The 14,188-nt window shown below is 57.0% G+C and overlaps 1 protein-coding gene across 2 annotated transcripts in view; it reads left to right on the top strand.

The window, feature by feature from the left end:
- The window catches only part of LINGO1 (leucine rich repeat and Ig domain containing 1), an 83,042-nt gene that overhangs the window by 52,311 nt on the left and 16,543 nt on the right, over positions 1-14,188 (top strand). The window contains exon 1 of one of the 2 annotated variants that reach the window (XM_060095143.1): positions 13,086-13,434. The exons of the other annotated variant lie outside the window; for it this stretch is intronic. Within the exon in view, the coding sequence (XP_059951126.1) occupies positions 13,429-13,434 (6 nt within the window). The 5' untranslated portion in view covers positions 13,086-13,428. Of the gene's footprint in view, positions 1-13,085; positions 13,435-14,188 lie in introns of those variants that run through there. 2 annotated transcript variants of the gene reach the window in all.

Below are 14,188 nucleotides of genomic sequence, written 5' to 3'. Positions count from 1 at the left end.
ATGTTGCTTGAAGGGAGTGAGGGAACCAGCCCAACGCTGTGTCCATCAGCTTCAGGGGTGACCAGTGAGAAGTCAGCCAGGGCTCAGCCTGCCCCTGGCTCAGCCCTGCTTTGGGACCCATTTCCTGTCATCTCAGGGGCACATGTGCTAGGTTCTTTCTTGCCCTCCTGGTATCACTCATACTTCTATCAGTGCCAACCTCATTCCCCAGGTTATAGAAATGCCACAAGTAGGTGGTAGGCCCAGAAGGAGCAGATAGATACTCAGGTCTGCCCTTGGGACTCCTGGAACCAAGGTACCTCCCTCACCCACCTGCCCTCCAGGCTCTGGTCAGCCAGTTGCGGGAGGTGGGCTTCTAGGACAACATGGGCAGAGAAGGGATAGAGAGGGCAGGCATGGTCCAGGTAGAGACCATAGTTGCTGCTCCTCTCCACACAGCTGGAAGCCCTGAATGAGGGCTTGGGTTTTCTGTCTGTGGACTGATGGAGCTAAGAGAATGGGGGAGATGAAGAAAAGTCCTGCTCAGGACACCTAACCCTGACACACACAACAGCAATGACACATCACGTTTAACAGTGATACACACAGAACAGATATGCAATCCAACACCATTATCATAAAAAACCATAACACAAAAAACTGGATACACACACAAAGCAGACATCCCTGCACCAACTAGACTCATGATCACAACAGTGCACCCTCTTGAGGGCTGACCATGTGCTGGGTCCTGTTCCCGGGGACCTGAATAGATTATGTCATTTAATCCTCACGACTCTTTGGAGCAGGTTAAGGGACTTGCCTAAGTGCTCTGCCCAGAGGGTTCCATGTTCCAGAACGTTCTCTCACTCATTACACTCACCCATTTCCCTGTTTGCAGATATCTCATCCCCCTGCCCAGTCCCATACTAGAGGGAGAAAGGATAAGAGGGCAAAAATCCCAGGCGTCCTGCCTGGGGGTGGCACCAGACTCTCAGGATGGATGCCCTGGTTTCCTACATCCCTACCTGAGATTTTCCTCTGGCTTGCTGCCTCTGGGCCAGAGCTGTGGCTCCTCTCAAGGTAGAAGCCCTAAACCATTGAGCTTGGGGTGGGCCCTCCTGGGATGGGCCCTCCCTGACACCGGGGCTACGCCTGGTGGGACGGCACACCCAAGAATGGCAGGAAAGGAGGTGCAGGCCCACGTAGCCAGAAGAGGCTTGAGGAAGCGCCACAGACCTGAGGCTCCTGGGCTTTCCTCCCTGTGTGCCCACCCTCCACGTTCCCCCATGAGCCTCTCTTTCCCTCTGTGTAGCCTGACTATTGCTGATGGTCAACAGTCCTTATCAAGGTCTGACCTAGCTAAGGGAGGAGAGAAGGTCCTTCTCGCCTTTGAGGGTTGCCTCAGCCCCCAGTCCTACCAGGGCCCTGTGTTTCCCCTGACCCCCTGGACAGCCCTGCTTTCCCACCTGGTCCAGCCCAGGCAGCCTTCCTGCTCTCCACTCCTCAGCTCCCAGCACCATCCAGGGGGCCTGGTCAGATCCACTTGTCACTGGCCCAGGGGTCTGGCCTGCCTTTCTTTCCCCTGACACTTTGAGAGAAGGAGGGTAAGCCAGAGAGATGGAGGGAGGGACAGACCCTCAAGGGGTCAAGGAGGGGCTGATGCTGATCTCGGGGCCATGAGGGTCTGTGGGCTGACCTGAGCAGCCCACAGTACACACCAGCCAGTGACCACACCGCTGCACCGTCTACATGCTCCCCCAGTTTAGTTTGGTGCAGACTTTGCAACCAGACAGATATGTTCCAGCTCCCCCCACATCTGACTTATGATCTTGGGCAAAAGATGTCCCCTCTCAGGTTGGAGGTGGGGGGAGATGTCCTTAGGTCCCAGGTGAGCACCCAGCCCCAAGAGCCGTCCCTCCAAAATGCCTCCATCCCTCTCTGACCAGGCCACCTGGCTGTCACTGCAGGCACCTACCCCAGCTGCCCCCACCCCGCCGGGCAGGTGATAGATAGGCAGGTGCTGAGGGCTGGGAGTCCTTAGGCAGGAAGGACGCTCCTGGGAATGCCACACCACAGTGGCTGTCAGAGTGCGCTCATCCCAACAGTCACAGCACAGTGCCCAGCACCCAGCGTGACAGTGTGAGTCTCCCACTTCCTCCCAAGGCTGAGTCCAACAGGTGTGGGGAGAGGCAGGAGGCCCCAGCTTCAGGCGTCGGCACTGACTTGCTGTGTGACCTGGGGCAGCGATGATGCCTCTCTGCGCATCTGCAGAATGGGCTGCAGTGGGACAGACCAAGCCTGTACAAGATAAGATAAGGGGTGCAGAGAGGACCCCTGGAGGAGAGGCCCAGCCCGAAGCATAGCTGATAAAAACTCTCAGGATTCCCTTCTTTCCTCGAAGAAGGAAACCACCAGATGAACGCTCTCCTGGGGGTATTTCAGGATTGGGGAGAGGAACCCATCTGTTGCCCGAAGCCAAGCCCAGATGTCGCCCCCTTCTGCTCCCTGTGTGGCCTCAGGCAGGTTATGGAGGGCGATCTGGCTGCCTCTCCAGGGCACCTTCCCTAGTCCCCTCCTCTTGTCTTGTGTGGCCCTTGGCAGCTGAGCACACCATGGGCACCCAAGTGCCCCAATCAGGCTGCCTGGCTGCACCTCCTGGGAGAAAGCATCTTAGAGACTACAGACCCCCAGCCTGAGAGACAGCGAAGTTCAAGCTCTTCATCAAGGAGCCAAAATGCTAGCATTCCCAACCATCACTCCTACACCTCCCCACTCCCCGAGACCTCTCTCTGTTGGCAGCTCTAGCTCTAGAGCACCCCCTCCATCTTCTTCCCCTGTTCCCCTGGGGTGAGGGTGCCCTGTGTGAGGTAGAGCCTGGGGTGGGCCAAGACCTGGCAGCTGGACACCTTCCCCCGCCTCGGCTGCCTCCCCCTCCTCCTAATGTCCCAGACTCAGGCTTAAATGAAGCGTAAACAGAGCCTGGCAGAGGGAAGCCTCATTAGGCCTGATCTAATTAGAAGCCCCCTGTGAGATTGGGGGTGGATGTGGGAGGTAGAGGAGTGTCCTGTGCACAAGGGCTTATGTGCACCCAGAGTATCACATACATATGCTCCTAGGACCCCCTCCACAATCCTCCATGATAGGCATGGCTATACCCAGGTAACATGAATGGAAAGTGGCTCAGAGGGTGGGTGACTTACCCAAGGTCACACAGCTGGCAGGTGGCTTTCCTGTGATGTGCACCCTGTGTGTCTAGCCTCAGCATCCAGTTTTTCCCAGCACCCAGTTGGCCTAAGCACATCAGACTGGGCAGGCCTCAGTGTTTTCCCGGCTCCCCTGTCCTCTGTGACAGGTTTGTCCAGCCCCTGCTTGCATGCTGCAGTGACGGGGACCTCATGGCCCATTTTGGGCTCTATGTCTGTGGACCTCCTCTCTCTCCCAGCACCACCGGACTCCATAGTGGGTCAGGATGTTGGAGGGGGGCAGGGAGGGGGGGCAGCCAGTCTCTCTGCCTCTCTCCACACCCACCCTCATGCATCTCCCTCTGCAACCAGGGAGGGTGTGGGGGGACCCCACGCAAGGCCAAGCAGCAGGCTGCCCCTTCGTTAGTCTTAGCTAACAAGCTGTTTATGGGTGCCACGTGACACCTGCTTTCTTCTTTATAACTTCAATAATTTATGGGTATATTAGTGGCCAGGCGGCTGCCCTGGGTTCCAGCCAGACTGGACGGGGAGATGCAGCCGGGTGCCTCGGCCAATATTTACTCTTTCCCACCATCAGTTAGTACGGAGCGTTCCTTCATTTTTGCACGTAATTACACATGCCATTATGGTTCGAACTCCCCTGCTCTTAAGCCTTCTGGAGAGGGGCCCTGCCTGCCCAACAGGGCTGAGCTGGCGTGGGAACCCAGCTGGTTAGAGAACCCAGCAGGCAGACACTCTCCCTACTTGGGAGAGAGACGGTGGCGGCCTCAGCCCCACACCCGCTTCTCAGCTGAGTTGGAACCATCTTGGTCATTGCTGGCCTTCCCTGGGGCCTGCTGTCTCTCCCCACCGTCCCAGGGCCTTTGCACTTGCTGTTCTCTTTACTTGGAGTACCATCCCCCCACCTTCCGTCTTCTGGTTGACTCCTACTCACCCTTTGGATTTCAGCTCAGCCATCACCAGCTCCTGGTTGTCTATCCTGCCTGCCCAGTGCCTGCTCTGTGTGTGCACGAGCCCCCATGTTTCCCTTGCCTCAACCTAGATCACGCTGTGCTGAGTCTTGTGCATGAGACCATGGGCTCTTTGGGGCACAGAGAAAGCTGTAGTGAATGTTTGTTGAGGGTATGAATGGGAGAAGGGATGGATGAATGCCTCCACCTGCTTCACCATTAATAAGCTCACTGAAGCACCTCCACCTCCCCCTCCTCCAGGAAACCTGACCTGATTGCTCCAGCCACACACATCTTTCTCTCCTCCCAACTCCTCCAGACCTTCCTGGTCTGGGCTGGGATCCCCAGAGGGCAACAAGGCCTGGATCCTCCATCTCTGCCCCTAGCAGCAAACAGAGGGCAGGTCAGGGTGGAGGGAGGACAAATCCTGACAATCTCAGCTCTGCTGTGCCACCTGGGGAAGTTGCTCACCCTCCCTGGTTTTGTTTCCTCATTGGTTATGTGGGGATAATAACAGTTCCTACTTACTGGGTTGTGGTTGAGGCTTACATGAGATAATTTAGAAAAAGCACCTAATACAGGCCCAGCATGTTGTAGGTGCTCAAGCAATATTCCTTCACCTCAACTATTGTCTGTGAACTGAGTCAATGCAAAATTGAACTGAGGGCTTCCCTGGTGGCACAGTGGTTGAGAGTCCGCCTGCCGATGCAGGGGACACGGGTTCGTGCCCCGGTCCGAGAAGATCCCACATGCCGCAGAGCGGCTAGACCCGTGAGCCATGGCCGCTGAGCCTGCGTGTCCGGAGCCTGTGCTCCGCAACGGGAGAGGCCACAACAGTGAGAGGCCCGCATACCGCAAAAAAAAAAAAAAAAAAAAAATTGAACTGAACTGCATTGTGTTGAATTTAACCATCTTATTCACACCTTCTCTTGTCCACACCTCCTTGATTTTAGTCTCCCCTACTATGTAGCTGGCCCCAGGCTTGGCTTATGGGGGGCCTCTGCAAATATTCCAGATTGATTAATCAAGACTTTCCCAGCATCTCAGTCCACACCTAGGAAGGGGGAAGGGGAAAGGGGGGAGGGCAACAAGTCTCTCCCATGCTACAGAAGAATAGACCGAGACCAGGGTGTAATGTGGCCTCCCCCAAGTTAGCAATAAAGTGAGAAACCAAGCCCTGGCCTCCCACTGCACTCCAGGAAAATCTCCCTGGAGATCCTGTGCCTCAGTTTCCCCCTCTGTAAGAAGAGAGAATAATAGAATGGACCCCATGGGGTTGTTGAAAGTATTAAATGAGTGACTTAAAACCACTGTGCATGCTCATGGTAAACACTCTGGAGTATGGGGTTCAGGATAAGCCCAACTCTACCACCTTCCCTCCCTCTGTCCCCAGAGGTGACACTCCCCTGGAATCAGAGTTGATCATTCTCATGCATGTTTGTATGCTTTTCTTATATATGTAGATGTCCATACATAATTTATAGGGTTTGGGGCTTATTTTTAAACCTTATATAAATGGTACCATCTTTGGTTTTTTTCCTCAACTTTGTGTTTGTGAGAGAACCCACACTGACATGTGTGGCTCCAGCTTGTCCATTTTCATTGCTGTGTAGTATTCCACTGCATGGTTATACCACATTCTGTTCATGCCTTCTCCCCATGATGGACATTTAGGGCATTTCTAGTTTTTCACTAATACAAACACTACCCCTGGGAACATTCCTGTGCTTGTCTTCTGTGGACGTGTTTCTCCAGGGTGTATACCCAGGAGGGTATTGTTGGGTCATAGAGTGTGCATCTCCTCAACTTTACCAGATAACCACCTAGTTGCTGTGTCATTCCTCACCCTGACAGGCAACAGGCACTTTTCCTGCATTATCTCAATGCCCCCAGCCATACTGGGAGGAAGGAATTTTTATGCCCATTTTACAGATGAAGCATGTATTAGTTATCTATTGCTGCATAACAAATCATCCCAAAACATAGTGGCTTAAAACAACAAATATTTATTATCTCACAGTTTCTGTAGGTCAGGAATCTGGGTGAGCCTTAGTTGGGTGCCTCTGGCTCAAGGTGTCTCACAAGGATACAATCAAGACGTCCACCAGAGCATCAGTCATCTCACGGCTGGACTTGGGGAGGCTCTACTTTCATGCTTGCTTGTGTGGCTATTGGCAGGTCTCAGGCCCTTGTGGAGTGTTGGTTAGAGACATCAGTTCCTTTCCATTCAGGCTTCTCAACAGGACAGCTAATAACATGGCAGCTGGCCTCTGTCATAGTGAATAAGCAAGTGATGGAGAGAGGGTGCCCAAGATGGAAGCCACAGTCTTTTTTTGTAACCTAATCTCATGAGTGATATCCCATCACTTCTGCCATATTCTGTTCACTAGAATTGGGTCAATTAGTCCAGACCACAATCAAGGGGAGGAGATTACACAAGGGGGGTAAATACCAGAAGGCAGGGACCATTTGTGGCCATCTTAGGGGCTGCCTATCATAGGCAGCTGAGGCTCAGAGAGGCGAAGTGGCTTGCCCAGTGTCATGCAGTGGTTAGAGACAAAGCCAGGACTGGAACTCAAGATTGCTTGGCTCTAGGGCTGGACATCTTCCAAGCTGCCTTGCTGCCTTTGGCTCAAGTTAATAACAGGTTCCGACTTGATAAACAAGTCTCCTGCACAGCAGAACTCAAGACAAGTGCTTAATAAATGGATTTGTTAATAGTGCTGTCTGTTTACACACATTAGCTCAAATTCCCCCTGACATGATCCGTGGGGACAGCCGAGCCCAGACTCTTGGGAGAAGTCGCTCTGCCAAGCCTGGAGTCTAGATTCCCAAGGAGCCAGGGAGTATCCCTTTATACAAACTACTTTTTACATTTGCTTTTTTGTTTTTGCTCTCAATTTAATCATTTGGATATTGTGTGTGTGTGTGTGTGTGTGTGCACGTGTTTAATGGAGTGCACGCTTCCCTGTGTTCTTAAGGAGAGCTAACTTCAAGGTCAGGAACATCAGTTATTCCCCTGGAGGGACTTCAGGGTGGGCAGGGCAGACGAGCCCCTTCACTGACTGGCCCCAGACAAATTTCCTGCTTCTCAGCCATTATGGATGCAGCAACCAGGCACCAAGCTCAGCACACTGAGTAGGGCCCAGCCCCAGGACCTCACCTCTCTGCAGGCTTCTGCCTTGGGTCCTCCAGGAGCCTTTTGGCCTCCCCCAATTCTCAGTGCAATTCCAAGTAGTGGAGGCTGCTACCTACATTGTTTCTAGATAAGTGAACATCACTGATGCTGGAACATTTCCAGTGGAGGCGTGGGTGATCGAGGCCCCCAAGATGAGGGGAGGTGAGAACTGGGGATTCAAGAGTATCCCTGCCCCTCACCTCCATGCCCTGGTTCCCTTCTTGAGGAGCCCATTGGTCCTTCTTGATGAATGGATTTCAGTTGAGTTTAATTTGCACACATCAGACTCTCTGGAATCTGGGCTTCGGGCTCTCTGAGGAAACTGGAGGAGACACAAGAACAATCCCTGCCTTCAGGGTGTTCCTGATGCTTAGAGAATGAAGAACTTGGTCCAGGCTTCTCCTGATGGGAATGCTGAAAGGGAGCTTAGGGTAGACCCCTGTCTTTACGGAGGAGGGGCTGCAGGGTCAGAGGGCAGAGAGCAACCATAACAGTAAGTATAATAACCATAACAATACCTACATTTGTCAAGCACCTACTGGGTGCCAGGCCCAGCATCAAGTACTAGATATACATTTTGGTCCTTCGTATCCACAGTTTCCACATCCACAGATTCAGAGGGCTGACTTTAAGGGACTTGAGCATCTGTGCATTTTGGTATCTGTGGGGGGTCCTGGAGGGATGACTGTACATTGTCATGAGATCCTCACACCAGCCCCATGAAATGCGTTCTACTGATATTCCCATCTTACAGAGGAGGAAACTGAGGCTTAGAGAGGTGCCCAAGGATGCAAAGGCCAGCTCAAGAGCAGGAGACTGAGCTGCTTCGAGCAGGCTTCTGGAGGGAGGGGGCCACATAGTGCCCTGCATTGGAAGGGGAGTGGGTGAAAGGATTCAAGGAAGTGGGTCTAGGGTCTTAAAGCTGTTAATGATAAATAAGACATGGCTGCAGTGGGGGCTGCCAGGGAAGAGGATGCCCCAAGGAAGTGAGGGTGGGCTCTTCACACCCCTGCCCTTAGAGTCTTGGCCTCAGCCTGTACCCACGGTGGGTGTCCCTCCATGTCAACCAGCACATCTCCACGTCCAGCTGGGCCAGCCACTGTGCAGATAGGTCCCCTTCAGCTGACCCCCAGTGCCCCCACCCTGTGCCAGCTGCCCCATGCAGGATGTGGCAGACCAAGAGCTAGGGTGCACCTGGACAAATGACCTTGAGTAAGTCCTTTCCCTTTTAGGTACCTCAGCCAGACCCTCTGTAACATGCCTAGGTGGGACCCTGAAGTCCCTGAGTCCCTTGTGGCTCTTAGGGAAGGACTTAAGAGGGAGCAGGAAGGCCTTAAGCCTGGCCACAGCTCCAGGCCTACCTCCTAGAGGGGACTTTCCTGCCAGCCCCCTCAGGTGTCCCCCCATCCCTTGCCCCCTCCATAGCTGCACCAGCACGGGGCTCTGACCTATGGATTTTCTGCCACTTCCTGATCCACTTCACTCCAGCCTGAGTCTTTAGGACTTCATTATACTGGCAGCCTCAGCAACCCCAACATGGAGGGCTGTGAGAGCTATGCAGGGCTTCTTCAGTGGCTCCTGGAGGCTATAGGACCCCAGCTTCTGGGCTTCAGCCTTCTAGGGACTCAGGGTCTTTCAAGGAGCCCCCTCTTGCGGCTTCATCCTATTCTCCCCATAGAACCCTGAACTTAGAGAACCCCAGGCCAACCCCTTATTGTGTAACTGAGGAAACTTTCACCCAGGGCGGGGCAGTGACTCCCCCCAGCATGACACAGCAAATTAATGAGTGCTCAGAATCAAATGTGTGGCATAGAGTGGGACATAGGTTCCACCTGCCCCACAGAGACCTCCAGCTGGATGCCAGCTCCAACCCACTTCACCAACCCTGCTCCATGCCCAGTGCCACTTGCCCAGCCCCCACCTGCCTCCCTGGCTCCTGGTCTCCGTTTTTCTTGCTAATTAGAGGTCTCAGCAATGACTCCACTGTCCCAGCCATTTTAGAGCTGTCATTAATTTCAAGTGCTTTCAGAAATAATCATCACTGTAAAACCCTAAGAGCTGCTGGGATGCAAGCGGGCAGGACCAGCACAAAGCAGGCATGCATGCAGGCCTGTGTGTGCCACCCATTCCTTCCTGTGCCACAGGGGACTAGGCCCTGCCTCCTCAGTCTCCCACAGTGGGGGAGAGCAGGGCTTGTGCTCTGATATCAGGCACACACAGAGCTTCAAAGCCCAGGTCTACCTCTTTCACAGAGTAAACTTGGGCAAGTCACCAGCCCTCCCAGAGCCTCAGTTTTTTCATCTGTACAATGGGGATAGCAATCTCAATCTTGAAGTGGGATGAAGTATGTAAAGTATAGCTTAGAACCTGGCTTACAGTAAGAGCCAAATAAATGTTGGAGGGTCCTGCCCCTCCTCCACAGTCCCCTGACAAACCCATTCCCAGCTTCTCTGCTTTGCTGTGAGCATTCAGGCTGTAGCAGACTGACTCCTTGCAGCCACCAGTTCCTGCTTTACTGGGACTTGCTGAGTTTTCACCCTGAAGCCGGGAACATGCTGTCTCAGGCCTGCTCTTGGGAGCTCCTAGTCTGAGGACAGAGAGGGAGGAGATTGGGCCCTTGCCTCTAAGGGCATTTCAGCCTGAGGAGGAGAGACAGGAATAGATGCAAATGGTCTTAGTTTGGTCTTGAAGCACAGGTGGGAACCAGGGAGAGGAAAGGCCGAGCAGGTGGACCAGTAAGGATAAAGGCCTGGAGGTGTGGGTGAACATTCTTCAGCTGAAGCTCCAGGGTTATGATCTCCAGGTTGTGCCAGTGAAATCTTGGACTGGGCCATTCTGATGTTCCACATTCTTCATGGCCCTGGGATCCCTGAGAGGGCTGTGTTGGGGACCGCCCCACCAGACAGGAGTGGAAAGATACCTGTCCCCAGTGACACCCTTCCCCTTTCATGGGGTCCCTGGTGACAAGGCCAGGGACCTGCACTCTCACCAGGCCCAGGCTGGACCCTCAAAAAGGCCTTTTCTCCAAATTCTTCCCTCCCCGAAGCCTTCCCTTCCCCATTGTTTCCATTGGTGAAATAAGACAGGGGATGCTGGGAGGGGTCATTTCTTTTAGAGAAACGGAAGGGGAAATGGCTTGGATACTGTTCACATGGAGAACTAAGACTCTGGGGCAATTCCTCCCAGACACACAGCTCTTTGGTCATCCCTGCTGCCTCCAAGGTGCAGAGGGACAATTGTGGGCCCCAGAAGACCTCACCCCAGGACGCCAACTTCCTCAGCCAGCATCTGGGAGTTGGGGGTGGGAGCAGTGGGCTCTCCCCCATTTCTCCGTCGAGATCACTGAGGCAGGGAGCAGGTGAGTCGGGGGCGGAGATACGCCGTGGCCGTGCAGTGTCTGCGTCAGCCGCCGCACCAGGAATAGCCCCCGCCCCCGCCGCCGCCCCGCAGCGGGTCTGCTCGCCCGCCGGGTGCCTGGCGGAGCCTTTACGCAGGAGCGAGAGAGCGTCTATTCCTGTCTGGCTGGTGGGAGGAGGCGGCGCAGGAGGGCGGGAGCTCACGGGTAACTCACAAACAGCCGGGGTGGGGGAGCTGGGGAGCCTGGGATGGGGGTCCAGACGGCACAGGGTTGAGGGGCCGGGGAACCGCCTGCGCTGGGCTATTGAAGCGAAGGGGACTCCTGTGTCGCCTTCTCTCTTCCCCTCCCAGCTTTTATAAGTCCCTCTACCAAGCCTGCCCCCTGCTGGAATTGGCCCTGGAAGGCGATTCAAATTCCCTTTCCAGGCTTTACTAGCTGTTTGACCACAGGGAAATCACAGAACCTCTCTGAGCCTGGGGTTCCTTCTCTCTGTCACAGGGGGAGCAACAGTGCCTTCTCCCAGGGTCGCTGGAGGATGAATGTAGAGTGCACAGCACAGCATCCTTACTTACTAGGAGGGGGCTCCAGCTAGGCCTAGGCTGAGGATGGACATAGGAGACAGGAGATGGTTCTCCAGGCATGACTGTTCAGAGCTGTGGTGTGGCTGTGAGACTGAGAAGTACCCAAACTCTGTCGAGCTAGAACAGAAGGTCTGTGCAACTCTTTGGGCTGTGTGTGGGGCTGAACAGTGGAGAAGTAAGATGGTGCTGGGGTTGGGGATGGGGGGGGACTGGCGGCCCCACCATGCCAGCCAGGTAACTGCAGTGAATGTCAGACAGGCTCCATGGGGGTCAGGGCACTGGGAGCAGGATTCCCCATTTCTGCCCCAGAGACTGAAAGGCTTTGGGCCAGTCTCCTCCCCCACGTCTGTGCTCCCCAGCCTCAGCTTCCTTTTCTGCCTGCCGGGACCCCTACCCCTAATGTGCTCATGTGATGCACTCCCAACAGTGGAGAAGGGGAAAGCATGTGGGGTGGTGTCAGCATTGATGGTTATTCTAATCAAACTAGCTTAGTGTTTAAGGGCATCTGGCTTCAAGGAGATGGAAGGGGGTGTACAGTGGAAGGAGGTGAGGTCCCAAGGGTCGTAGCCCACTCTGCAGGCTTTGCCAAGACACCTCCACCAGCCGAATCTCTGTATCTGCAGGTCAAGGGGGATGTGGATCTGAGGACAGGTCCCATTCCCTGGGCCTATCTGAGTATGTGCCTCAACTCAGGATCCCCTGGACCCTTGGGGAGCCGAGTACGGAGGCTCTGCGTTGCCCTCTGCTGGTCTCTGGGTGCAGTGCCCGCGGCCAGAGCTGGCCAGAGCTGGCCAGAGCGGCCTGCTGCCCTCTGCTGGACAGGAAGCCAGGCTGGGCGGGGACCCAAGCTGCAAAAGAGGGCGCAAGACCACGCTTGGGGTAGAGCCGCGGGGCTGGCGCACCTTCTTCGGCGTCCCCCGGAGCTTCCCTCTCTACCTGCCTCGCTCCAAGGCCGCCAGGATGTGGGCCCTCCAGGGATTCGCAGACAATTCAGAGAAGAGGGGACAAGGCGCTTGACCGCGGCTCCAGGCCTCACCCTTCCCACGCCGTCCTCCAAACAACCCTGGTCGGTGGGGAGCCTTGCCGGTTCACGTGCGTGTGTCGGTCCACATGGCAGTGTGCAATGACCCCAGTTAACACGTGTGAACACACGCGCTCACATGTACACGCAAGTGGCCACACGCGAGGGTGGGCACACAGCCCCAGGGAGGACCGCGGACCGGACTCCCCTAGGCCGCGCTGGCCTGGGACTCGGAGGAGCGAGGTCGTGTGCGGGGCTGGAGCTCGGAGGCGCCGGCCCCGGAGCAAGGCTGGCACGCCCCTAGCCCGCGCCCCTTTGTCAGTTTCGCTGCCCCATCCGTGCAGGGCGGTGGTTGGGGCGTTCCTCCCTCTCCGCCCCCTTCGCTGAAAGGAGCCGAGTCCTCCACCTTACTTCCCCCCCACCACCACCTCGGTTTTGCGGCCGCGCCTTCTCCTCCCCCGCCCGGCTCCCGCCGCTAGCTCGCTCGCTCTCTCGCTCCCTCCCTCCTCCCTCCCTGGCTCGCTCCTCGCGCTCCCTCCCCGCGCCGCGGCAGAGCGCGGAGCCCGGGCGGGAGCCGGCGCGGGAGCCGGAGCGGGCGGCCGGCCGGCGACAGCACAGGCGGCGGCGGCGGGTCCCGGTTCCGGCCCCGGCCCCGGAGCGCGCGGAGTCCCCACCCGCGCCGCTCCGGCTCCTCTCCCGACGCGGGGCTCCGAGCAGCATGCGCGGCCGCTGCCCGCCGGCCTCAGCCCTGGCCCCGGCCCCGCTGCGGAGCGCGCCCGGCCTCGACCCCGGCCCCAGTGGCAGAGGCGGCGGCGGCGGCGGCTCCAGGCTGGCCCGGGGCGCAGAACGAGGCTCGTAGAGCCCGCGTCGCTAGTCCTGAGCGCACCCGCCCCTCCGCCCGCCGGGGCGCCGGCCTCCCGCCTCCCCACTCCCCGGCCCTTGCCCCGGCCCCGGCTCCGGCTTGGCTCCTGCCCGCGTGGGGCAGACAGACGGACGGCTAGCCCCGCGAGGGCGCGCGGACTGCCGGGCGGAGGTGTCGGACAAGGAGGAGGAGACGAAGGAGGGGGCTGGGCAGGGGCTGGGCAGGGGCTGGGGCCCTGGCGGGGGAGACATGCGATTGGTGACCGAGCGGAGCGGACGGACAGCGCGCCCGAAATGCAGGTGAGCCCGGCGGCCGCGGCCCAGCCCCGAGTGGGCAGCCCCACGGCGAGCGCCCCTGGGGGCCGCCGTCGGCCCGGGCTGTGCCCACCTTGGGGCTATGGGGCACCCCAGCGTCACCCAGACCCGCTTTGGGTATCACAGATCTGATCGCCCCCCCCCGCAAGCCTCAGAAATGAAGATTTCTTCTTTCCCGTCCCTCCCACCCAACAAATTCCAGGTTGTCTAGCTGGGACCCCCGGAGCTGGGGAGGGGTCACAGTCCTGCTCGTCCTCTGTCCCACCTCCCATTCTGAGCATTGGTCACCTCTCTCCATAGACCCCAGACACCCCCAGGCACCCCCAAGCCGGTGGATGCAGGTCAGGGACCAGGTTTCTCCACAGGCACGGGGCTGGGCGCCACCTGACTCCCTTAACAAGGGGCGGCCCCTTTCCAGCTCCTGCCCAGTGAGGGGGAGGAAAGGGGAAATAGGGGCTAGGAGAGTGGAGGAGAGGGAATTGGGGTGGAGGAGGACCCAGGAACCATTGGGGGGCCTCCCCTTTGTCTTCAACCCTGGCTTCTCACTTCCCCCTGCCCCACTTTTCATTCTGAAGCAGAGCTGGTGGGAGGTAGGAACCGGCTGAGAAGAAGGGGTCTCCTTCTCGGCCCCCCACCTCTGCAAGGTGGGCTGTGGGCTTCCTGCTCCCCCAGGCACCTCCAGGTGGATCCCACTTTGAGGAGGGGTGGGGCCAGGCCCAGTGGGCAGTCCCCTCCTGTC

Source organism: Mesoplodon densirostris, chromosome 4 (genome assembly GCF_025265405.1).
Source record: "Mesoplodon densirostris isolate mMesDen1 chromosome 4, mMesDen1 primary haplotype, whole genome shotgun sequence".
Taxonomy (NCBI): domain Eukaryota; kingdom Metazoa; phylum Chordata; class Mammalia; order Artiodactyla; family Ziphiidae; genus Mesoplodon; species Mesoplodon densirostris.
Note: the sequence above shows the minus strand (reverse complement) of the source record. Positions and strands in the feature narration are given on the sequence as shown.